The 11,275-nt window shown below is 40.5% G+C and overlaps 2 protein-coding genes across 2 annotated transcripts in view; one reads left to right on the forward strand and one right to left on the reverse strand.

Annotated features, from left to right (window-relative positions):
* LOC311108158 (apolipoprotein(a)-like) overlaps positions 1–3,935 on the forward strand; it is a 61,780-nt gene extending 57,845 nt beyond the window's left edge. The window contains exons 33-38 of the mRNA XM_084150783.1: positions 711–825; positions 952–1,026; positions 1,660–1,800; positions 1,911–2,017; positions 2,178–2,323; positions 3,569–3,935. Coding sequence (XP_084006909.1) covers positions 711–825; positions 952–1,026; positions 1,660–1,800; positions 1,911–2,017; positions 2,178–2,323; positions 3,569–3,754 — 770 coding nt within the window. The 3' untranslated portion in view covers positions 3,755–3,935. The remainder of the gene's footprint in view (positions 1–710; positions 826–951; positions 1,027–1,659; positions 1,801–1,910; positions 2,018–2,177; positions 2,324–3,568) is intronic.
* LOC311108349 (solute carrier family 22 member 2-like) lies at positions 3,934–8,753 on the reverse strand. The gene is made up of 10 exons (XM_084150981.1): positions 8,650–8,753; positions 8,406–8,560; positions 7,505–7,673; positions 7,262–7,376; positions 7,070–7,170; positions 5,272–5,486; positions 5,054–5,162; positions 4,840–4,952; positions 4,617–4,716; positions 3,934–4,510 (listed from the first exon to the last, which is right to left on the reverse strand). The coding sequence occupies exons 1-10, from the start codon at positions 8,715–8,717 to the stop codon at positions 4,423–4,425; spliced, it is 1,233 nt and encodes a 410-aa protein (XP_084007107.1). The 5' UTR covers positions 8,718–8,753; the 3' UTR covers positions 3,934–4,422.
* Positions 8,754–11,275: the final 2,522 nt, after the last annotated feature.

Here is an 11,275-nt window from a genome sequence, read left to right on the forward strand (position 1 = left end):
GTGTATTTTATTAGTGTAGTATAGGGAGCGTTATAGGGAGCGTTATATTTTTCACCGTGACTGGCAAAGAGTTTATCCACCGATTTTTTTACCACTACATCACTGGCTACCGGAAGCCCTATTTAAAGGTCATAGTAATTGGCCTACACATTGTAGCCTAGTGTAGTAAGTTGACCCTGTGTGTTAGGGTGACCATCCCGTTTTCCCTGGGACATTTTCAGCCCCATTTCAGGTGTCCTGACTTTACAGGCTACAAAAAAAGTATATTTGTCACCAAGACGCATCAATGAATGTACTGTAGGCCCAATCAATGGCGATCACTGAATGTCATTAGGCACACGTTTTGGTGTTTGTAAACAGATGTCTATTTCCATTCACCAAGTAGCGTTTCCATTATTCTGGAGTGGAGGAACATGCACAGATAGCCTACTTTTTGAAGTGATTTGTTTTGTTCAATCAGATGAAAGCATCATGAATGGTTGTGTTCATGCCACATTAAAAGGTCATTCATTTTTACCATTAAATTACTTTTTTATTATAGACCCATAAAATAAAATTGTGCACCCAATAACTACCCCCCCCCCCCCTCCCCTGTTGTTTTAACACAGTTGTTTTATCCAGATTTACTGTATGTGGTTACTGTATGTACATCTGCTATATCTGGTCTACATTGTGGAATGCAGAAATAAAACGGTATTTCTGGTCTCCAGCTGGCTTGAAATGTGGGCAGCCTGTTACAAAGCCCATGAGGTGTTTCGGTCGCATCGTTGGAGGCTGTGTATCCAAACCCCACTCATGGCCCTGGCAGATCAGCCTAAGGACCAAGTATGGAGGATAGTATCCCATTCCCTTTCATGAATCTCATTAATATATTGATACCTCTATACAATAAGAAAAAACAATATCTCTTGGAGAACTTACTCAGTTACTCTTCTGTCCGTCCCTCTGCAGCACTGGCATCCATTTCTGTGGAGCAACTCTGATCGCCCCTCAGTGGGTCCTCACCGCTGCCCACTGCCTGGAGAGGTGAGAGAGCAGCCCTCATCAGTGCCCATATCAACTCAGTTGTCATGAGGCTAATTACTGACAAAACCTATACCAACAAGAAGGGCAGCTGTACATACTCTGTAGTAGTGGCCAATGTTCCCTCAAAAAAGGTCTGCTGAGCGCAAACTTGAACATTGTGAAAATTCTGTGCAACTTCCAGCACGCGTTTACTGTGAGCACTGAGGCTGTACCAGCTTTAAGTTACAGTTTTAACAGTGGCCAAGTAGGCTACTGTGGCTATTTGATCATAATGTAGGCCTACCAGAGTGGCCTACCATCAAAAACAATGGAGAAAAATGCATCCCATAACATTTTAACATGGAAATAGCTGTTTTATCATTCAGCCTACAGTAGCAGCAAATGTGCTTATTCAAGACGGTCTCAAAATACAACACTGCCCCTTTAAGACATAAAAAAAGCTCTTTACCTGACTAGCTTTTCAAAGATGGCTAGAAATGCGCCCGCGCACACATGCAGATTAGAGGGAAAATTGATAGTGGCTGAGTGTTAGCCTCCTACACAACAGAAAAGCAGCATGACTGTTTAGTATTGTTTACTGTGAGGTCCTAATTATGGATTACATACAAGTACATCTTCCTGTGTGTGTGTCAGATCAAAGAGGCCATCTGCCTACATGGTGGTATTGGGAACGCATACAGAGAGAGCAAATGAAGCGTCCAAGCAGGAGCGTAACCTGGAGAAACTGATCCTGGGACCTGGCGGGACAGACATTGCACTACTGAAGCTAGACAGGTGAGTGAGGCCATTGCATGTCATTAAAGAAAAACTCAATAGAATGTTTTATATTTTTCTTGCTGTTTGGAAGTCAGAGGCTGTAAAAAGACTTGTGTGGTTGGTTGCAGCCCTGCACTCATAAATGACAACGTTTTACCAGTATGCTTACCTGAGAAGGATTACGTGGTACCATCTGGAACTGAGTGCTATGTGACAGGATGGGGAGAGACACAAGGTTCAAGAGTCATGCATGTTTTTTCCCCTCATGGTTGCTCTCATAACATGACACAAAATGAAGTTATTCTTTTGTCCAGGACTCCATTACTTTGTTGATGCAAATATACCAAACATTTTCTATATTTTCCGACATAAAACATTGATCTTTGTGTTTGTAGGAACTGGTGGAGAAGGGCTCCTCAAGGAGACGGGCTTCCCTGTTATAGAAAATAAAGTGTGTAATCGTCCTGCCTACCTGAACAACAGAGTCAAGGACCATGAGATGTGTGCTGGGAACATTGAAGGGGGAGCAGACAGTTGCCAGGTATATACTACCAGTCAAAAGTTTTAGAACACCTACTCATTGAAGGGTTTTTCTTTATTTTTACTATTTTCTACATTGTAGAAAAGTAGTGAAGACATCAAAACTATGAAATAACACAAATGGAATCATGTAGTAACCAAAAAAGTGTTAAACAAATCAAAATATATTTTATATTTGAGATTCTTCAAATAGCCACCTTTGCCTTGATGACCGCTTTGCACACTCTTGGCATTCTCTCAACCAGCTTCATGAGGTAGTCACCTGGAATGCATTTCAATTAACAGGTGTGCCTTCTTAAAAATTAATTTTTGGAATTTCTTTCCTTCTTAATGCGTTTGAGCCAATCAGTTGTGTTGTGACAAGGTAAGTGGGGTATACAGAAGATATACCTATTTGGTAAAATACCAAGTCCATATTGTGGCAAGAACAGCTCAAATAAGCAAAGAGAAATGACAGTCCATCATTACTTTAAGAGAAGAAGGTCAGTCAATACGGAACATTTCAATATCTTGCAGTCGCAAAAACCATCAAGCGCTATGATGAAACTGGCTCTCACGAGGACCGCCACAGGAATGGAAGACCCAGAGTTACCTCTGCTGCAGAGGATAAGTTCATTAGAGTTACCAGCCTCAGAAATTGCAGCCCAAATAAATGCTTCACGGAGTTCAAGTCACAGACACATCTCAACATCAACTGTTCAGAAGAGACTGTGTGAATCAGGCCTTCATGGTCGAATTGCTGCAAAGAAACCACTACTAAAGGACACCATTAAGAAGAAGAGAATCGCTTGGGTCAAGAAACACGACCAATGGACATTAGACCGGTGGAAATTTGTCCTTTGGTCTGGAGTCCATATTTTAGATTTTTGGTTCCAACCACTATGTCTTTGTGAGATGCGGTGTGGGTGAACGGATGATCTCCGCATTTGTATTTCCCACCGTAAAGCATGGAGGAGGAGGTGTTATGGTGTGGGGGTGCTTTGCTGGTAACACTGTCTGTGATTTATTTCATAGTTTTGATGTCTTCACTATTATTCTACAATGTAGAAAATAGTTTAAAAAAAGAAAAACCCTTGAATGAGTAGGTGTTCTAAAACTTTTGACTGGTAGTGTACATGCTCAGCAACAACCAGTAGTCATTCAATTTCATTAAGGACTGTGTGGTTGGTTGTATACCGCAGTTTCCACAATGAGTTTAAAGTTAACTGCATCAGAGTTTTTTACCTCTGTTTTTGACTTCTTCCAGGGTGACAGTGGTGGCCCTTTGGTGTGCCATGCTCAGAACACCTTTGTTCTCCAGGGAGTGACATCGTGGGGTCTGGGCTGTGCCGACGCCATGAAGCCAGGGGTGTACATCAGAGTATCTAAATTTATGGATTGGATTAACAATCAGATGAAGATTAATTCTTCACCCTCTGCTATACCTCCATAATCTTGAGGAATGTTGAATTTGAGCCCTAAATGTAGTTTTATTAAGACTTGTAAGACTTGAAAGTACAAATTAAATACCTGTGGTAAGTGATTTCTTCCGAAATTGCAAGGTTCTAGCCTGGTACACAACAATGGTGTTTGACCACATGTTAAATAAAGGAAGAGCTTGTGTGTCATTGGGATCTTTGATGGGAAACCTTTTTATTAATTTCAGTCAGGTCAGTCAACAATACATGTATATAACATTAACACGACTGGGGTATGTTAACATTTGGGATAACTAGAGACAGTTTAGAATAAGAAAATCTTCTCAAAACACACTTGAGAAGATGACATTTCTGGCAACTTCTACCATAAAATTAGTGGAGGACTGATAGTGGATATCATTTGGGGATTTCCAACTGAAATATTTTTTTTAAATGATAGAAATCACCATTGTGTGTATTTTAACATCTAAATTATTATTATGATCATTATTATGATCTAAAATCATGTCCTGTACAGTAATACATATAAATACCAGCATCACAAAAACATGAAAGGATTCACATCAGCTAGTGTTAGGAAACAACAAATGCAAAAAACATATTATAGGTTATACATTCGTAAATACAGTATATGAGTTCAGTATGCTGTCAATCTTGTGGCGAAGAGGTGGAGCAATATCGATCAGACGATTGTAGTTTCTTTGTTGGTCGTCATGTCAGTGGGCAAGAGATTTGTCAGCTGTTGACTCTTCAGGCAGTTTTCTTTGTGTCTGATCACCAATGGAATATGTACAATAAATCCATATTCCCCAAACAAATCCTCTAACACACTACAGTGCAATTTAGTTTAGTTTGAAGTGATAAAGAAAATCATACCTGTTTGGGAACTCAATGTCATCGATAGTCTCAGGAAGTGTTACACCTCTGGTCTCAGGCAACAGCAAGACTAAACCTCCAGCTACGAACGCTATCGCCCCTGTGGGGTACAACAAAACATATTACCACATTGAGTGTCTGACAGAAATGGACTCCTCAGACAGAAATGGTCTCCGGTGTATAAGCATCTTATAACAGGTTAATTAGTGTTTTAATCATGTACCGAAGATGATGAGTGGCAGTTCCAGCCAGATGGTAGCCAGTCTGTAGAGCAGGAACGGGGAAACGATGCCTCCGATGTCACACAGAGTGGAGCACACTGACACGCCCAGGTTCCTGAGGAGAGAAACAGTTGTAGTATTTTTTCCATAATTTGTTTCCTGCTATGTTTGTTATTAGTTATACATTTTGAGATGTGCACCCCTGGTAAACCTTACCTGACAAAGGTGGGGTATAATTCAGTGTTCACAAACACCACCATCTCAAATGCCATGGTGATGCCCAACCGGCCAACGCAGGCCACAACTGTTTTGACCCAGAAGTAACCTGCAGGAGAGAGAGAGAGACATTACTGTATCGTATGTACTATGCACATTAAATAAGACGGGGTACTACCATTTTCTAACAAGTTTCCTTTCAGATATTGCACACTTACTATCTGGGATCATAGCAGTGATGAAGCAGGATACTCCAGCTACAATGTTGGCCGTAGCAAAGGGAAGACGACGTCCAATACGATCGATGGTGAAGAGGATTAGGAAGGCAGCAGGGAACTCTACCAGGCCAGAGATCAGGAAGTCAATGTAGACGTTTCCTCCTGCGATTCCCACACGCATGATAAGACCCTGGTAGACAATAGCACTAGTGAACCTGTGAAGATGATGATACAACATCAAATTAGGCCACGAGAAGAGAAAGGGACCCTGTCATAAATGTATATGTAACGGGTTAAAGTTTGTTGTGGTTCTTGAACGCACCCTCTTGCCTCTGCCAGTCACAGGTGCACCTCCTTTTAATTAAGGGTGTGGCTTTTTGTATAAAAACTGAGCTTTTCCCTTGTTTCAGGGGATATTCTGAGAGGATCTCTGTGAATAGCAGTGTGATGGAAAATGTTATGTTGGTGCTTTTCTATTTTATACATTTCTGTGTTCAATGTTTGTGCTTTTCTAATAACTGTTTTCTGTGTTCATGCAAGTGACTGATTGAAAGAACCCTCACTATCAGTATCTGCAATTTGGCAGTACGCCCAGACCCTTGTTTTGAGAACGAAAGATATCTCAGTTTCAAGGTCTCAGCTTAGAGAGAAGAAGCCTTGTGAGGTATTGGTCTGTCACATGCATGACCCAGTATTGGTCGGTCACATGAATGAAGCAGATGTTAATGATGAATTAATGATGAATAAGCTAAATCATGCAAATATAACTTGTCTGCAGTATATAAGAGTACTAACGGAACTGCCCCATTAGAGCTCCTGACAGACGTTCACTATGGTGCATCAAGTTCGTTGTAACCTCTCCAGCGCGCTGACAATAAACAATGAATAATTTAAGATTGACTTAGAGTTTTCCTGTGTAAGAATTTTTACAATAGTAGATATGTGCAAGAACAGAGGGATAGGCCAATGAGTGATATATGTTTCAGTAAGGTTGGCTTCTTAGCATTCATAGCAATGCTTATCAACTGTACCGCAGAGATGAAACGTAAGTCAGCTAAAATACATGTGGTGGCAGCTGCAGAGAAGTAATTGGGGGTACGAGATTTGACTTCAGAAGAGTTACAAGGTGTGTTGAGTGGTAGTGTCCAGTCCTCTCAGGCAGTTGGCCTGGGGTAGGATCAGAGAGGGTTAAAGTAGTGGAATAAGGTGATTTGTTTGAATGAGTATAGGGTTAGTTGGTAGGGTAATTCAACATTTATTTGTATCTTTATTTTATTTACCCCTTTTCCATTTTGTATCATAAAGTGTAATAGATTTATACTATTCTTGAATTGGGGACAGTAATGGATGCCAACCACCATTAAACTCCACTGAAGAAGAAGATGTTTCAGGGGATCCCCTAAAAATTGTAAAGGCTGGCATGCCGTTGGAGGACGGGAGCAGCAACCATTGTGTATTGCAAATGGACAAGTTTAATCGGGAGTAAAGGTTCTATGGCAAGAGTACCTGTCTCCATTGGTGCCGCTCTCCTTCTCCCTTGGCATGTTCTCCTGGGTTGTTGTTGGTATGTATGATGTATTTTATGTTGCCCAGAGTTAAACAGAACATTCTGAAGCGAAACCTTGATTATTGAATACTGTCCCGGGGACCTCACGTATAAAAAAGTAGTAGTATCGGCTACAGGGAAGATTATTTATGGTATAATCCCCCACGTTACATATAGCTTAAGTGCTGTTGTAATTTAAGCTTAAATCATTGGTCATAGATGTCTAGCAATTTTTTGCAGCATGGGTCTTACCAGTTGAACATGAGGATGAAGGTGTGCTTTCTCATGTTTGGAGTTCTGACCAGATCCAGGAAAGAGGCAGTTGAGGTCTCTGCATTGTCATCGCTCAGCGTCTGTAAAATATGTTAGGCTATGGAAGTTGTCATCAAATCTAGTTTAGCAGTGCCTTTTTAATTATGTATGATCCCCTGAAACATTTCTTACCTCAATGTTCTTGGAGAGGGTTTTCTTGTTTTCCTTCGCTATTGCCTCAGTGATCTCCTTAGCTTTGGTTGAGTTGTTCTGAGAGAGAAGCCATCTTGGAGACTCTGGGATCAACCTGGAAGCCAAAATGTGAGACGCAACATGAGGTTTTCAGAACCATGCAGACATACAGTATAGCAGGGCATTGGACATGGTGATCCTACAACAGGCCTGTATAATATCTGAGGTGATTCCGGGTCTTACCAGAAGTAAGATAGAAATATGAAGTAAGGAACAGTGAAGGCCACCTGCAGCCAGCGCCAGTCAGTGATGAGGTAGGCAATGAGGGTCAAAACGAGAATGCCCACACTGAAGAACATCTGGAAAATCACGCCCACCATCCTCCTGTACTCAACTCCCACCAGCTCAGTAACTGAGGAGACAAGTAAGCAGTGTTGGGGAGTAATGAACTACATGTAGTTCAACTAGTAATTTAACTGCATTGAATTCAATTCAAATCTTGGTAGTGTTTTCAGTAGTTAATTGCTTTTGCCATGTAGCGGTGTAGCTAACTAATGGAACAACACAACAATTTGTGCAAAAATAAAATATGGGTAAAGTAGGCAAAAAATATTATTTTCGGCATCAGACCTTTCTAATTCTAATTCTAATTTGAAACAGTTTTTGTGTTTAATAGGCTAAAGTACACCTTCTGTAAACATCTGACTCCAGAATGATCTGTTCTTGCAATTTGTAGTCTATGACATATCAGATTTAGATATGATAATTTATCACAAAGTAGTTTGGGTGTAGTGAACTACTTTTTCAAAATGTAACTTTAGTTAAGTGAACTATATTGTTCTTAAAGGTAGCTTTAGTGTAGCTAACTTCTTTCAGTGTGAAGTAATTGGTAACTTGGTAAACTATATGTCCCCAACACTGCAGGTAAGACACATACTGTACAGTAAAGCATGTAACCTTAAGTCAAGCAAGAGTTTTACTGAAACATAATTTGACCATCCTCCTCTGTTGAAAGTTGCATCGGAAATAAACTAACTTCCTATTTACTAAACCATAGACTAATTTGCTGCAAATTATTAATCAAAATCATATACGCCGTAGTTAATATATCAACTTTTGTGGGACAAAGGTTTTTTTTTCATACTAAGCACATATACAGACATCCAGACTCCCTTGACAGCAAAGCCAAAGATTGTGCGAAATACAAGCATGGATATATAGTTTGGAGCCGCTGCTACAAGTATTCCAGCAACCCCATTCAAGAGGTTGGACATCAAGAAGCTCATTTTTCTGCCGAACCTTCAAAGAAGAAGAAAAAAAGAGAATGTAAAAACAGGATCTAATATTGAAAAAAAGAATCTTTCTTCTGCGTTGCGAAGTAAACTTACCTGTCAGCCAGGTATCCAAAAGTTATGCTTCCAACGAGGAAGCCCACATTGAGTGTAGCCTGGTACATGTCCACCACCCAGGCATCATTACATACCAGGTCAAACTGAAATGAACAAATACCTCATAATGAACTGCCATATTAAAGAGATACTTGGGAATTTTGGCAATGAGGCCCATTATCTACAGTGGGGGAAAAAAGTATTTAGTCAGCCACCAATTGTGCAAGTTCTCCCACTTAAAAAGATGAGAGAGGCCTGTAATTTTCATCATAGGTACACGTCAACTATGACAGACAAATTGAGGAAAAAAAGATCCAGAAAATCACATTGTAGGATTTTTAATGAATTTATTTGCAAATTATGGTGGAAAATAAGTATTTGGTCACCTACAAACAAGCAAGATTTCTGGCTCTCACAGACCTGTAACTTCTTCTTTAAGAGGCTCCTCTGTCCTCCACTCGTTACCTGTATTAATGGCACCTGTTTGAACTTGTTATCAGTATAAAAGACACCTGTCCACAACCTCAAACAGTCACACTCCAAACTCCACTATGGCCAAGACCAAAGAGCTGTCAAAGGACACCAGAAACAAAATTGTAGACCTGCACCAGGCTGGGAAGACTGAATCTGCAATAGGTAAGCAGCTTGGTTTGAAGAAATCAACTGTGGGAGCAATTATTAGGAAATGGAAGACATACAAGACCACTGATAATCTCCCTCGATCTGGGGCTCCACGCAAGATCTCACCCCGTGGGGTCAAAATGATCACAAGAACAGTGAGCAAAAATCCCAGAACCACACGGGGGGACCTAGTGAATGACCTGCAGAGAGCTGGGACCAAAGTAACAAAGCCTACCATCAGTAACACACTACGCCGCCAGGGACTCAAATCCTGCAGTGCCAGACGTGTCCCCCTGCTTAAGCCAGTACATGTCCAGGCCCGTCTGAAGTTTGCTAGAGTGCATTTGGATGATCCAGAAGAGGATTGGGAGAATGTCATATGGTCAGATGAAACCAAAATAGAACTTTTTGGTAAAAACCCAACTCGTCGTGTTTGGAGGACAAAGAATGCTGAGTTCCATCCAAAGAACACCATACCTACTGTGAAGCATGGGGGTGGAAACATCATGCTTTGGGGCTGTTTTTCTGCAAAGGGACCAGGACGACTGATCCGTGTAAAGGAAAGAATGAATGGAGCCATGTATCGTGAGATTTTGAGTGAAAACCTCCTTCCATCAGCAAGGGCATTGAAGATGAAACGTGGCTGGGTCTTTCAGCATGACAATGATCCCAAACACACCGCCCGGGCAACGAAGGAGTGGCTTCGTAAGAAGCATTTCAAGGTCCTGGAGTGTCCTAGCCAGTCTCCAGATCTCAACCCCATAGAAAATCTTTGGAGGGAGATGAAAGTCTGTGTTGCCCAGCGACAGCCCCAAAACATCACTGCTCTAGAGGAGATCTGCATGGAGGAATGGGCCAAAATACCAGCAACAGTGTGTGAAAACCTTGTGAAGACTTACAGAAAACGTTTGACCTGTGTCATTGCCAACAAAGGGTATATAACAAAGTATTGAGAAACTTTTGTTATTGACCAAATACTTATTTTCCACCATAATTTGTAAATAAATTCATTAAAAATCCTACAATGTGATTTTCTGGATTTTTTTTTCTCATTCTGTCTGTCATTGTTGACGTGTACCTATGATGAAAATTACAGGCCTCTCTCATCTTTTTAAGTGGGAGAACTTGCACAATTGGTGGCTGACTAAATACTTTTTTTCCCCACTGTATATAATTTCTTTGTTGTATTTTTTTTGCTCAGAAAACTTGAGGGGTAAATTTGGCTCACAGGCCACCAGTTGGGGAACCTTGATGTTGGCTATCTATCTGTCATGCGCCAGGTAGGCTAGTCTCGTAGCCTAATCTTGTAATTACCCCTCTCAGAACACCTTACCTTTCACTCATATCTGAGGCAAAATGAGTGAGCGAAGGAGCCATTTCCGTAATTCTTGCAAAAATAAATAGCAACTAACTGAAAAGAGGTGATTTATTGAATTACTCTACAACAAAAGTAGGTTGTTTTGTAAAGTTCTGTTTGCAAAAGAGGACATTGGTCTCTTTTAGCTGATAATTAACCACCAATATCGATTTTAGACAGAGCTACATCACACAGATAATTTGTCATAAAAATGTTCTGAAACAAAACATCTGAAACTTTTTAATCTACTTTTATTTATTGCATAAACATGTCACTCAACACTTCTGTCTCTGCGTTTAATTTCTCGTAAGGTTTTTGAGATGTGTCTGTTTATACAGTGTGATGTGACAAGACACAACATTATTGATTAGAATACAAATGCCTCATATAGTATAAAAGGAGTTATGGATGAAAAATTCTACCATCAGGCGAGTGAGGTGGAGAGCAGCTGTAGCTTACAGTACAATACATCAAGACATAACTATGTATGTGAATGTACTCAAATCCCATTGACATACACAGCCTGACCTCTGCTCCATGTCCTTGTTAGGCCAATGATTGACTGATGAGTGAAATCTATCTATTTGTCTTACTGACATGGCTAAAAAGACACAAAACGCATCGAACTGGTGAGTTTGTATACGTTGC

This window comes from Coregonus lavaretus (assembly GCF_964263955.1).
Source record: "Coregonus lavaretus genome assembly, chromosome: 33".
Classification (NCBI taxonomy): Eukaryota; Metazoa; Chordata; class Actinopteri; order Salmoniformes; family Salmonidae; genus Coregonus; species Coregonus lavaretus.

What these genes read in the sequence shown, in the direction of transcription:
- LOC311108349 (XM_084150981.1), bottom strand. Translation starts at nt 8,717, where the DNA reads ATGTACCAGGCTACACTCAATGTGGGCTTCCTCGTTGGAAGCATAACT. An exon ending in TTTGGATACCTGGCTGACAG is followed by an intron (nt 8,561 to 8,649) that starts GTAAGTTTACTT and finishes TCTTCTTTGAAG; the next exon opens with GTTCGGCAGAAAAATGAGCT. An exon ending in TTATACCCCACCTTTGTCAG is followed by an intron (nt 4,953 to 5,053) that starts GTAAGGTTTACC and finishes TTCTCTCCTCAG; the next exon opens with GAACCTGGGCGTGTCAGTGT.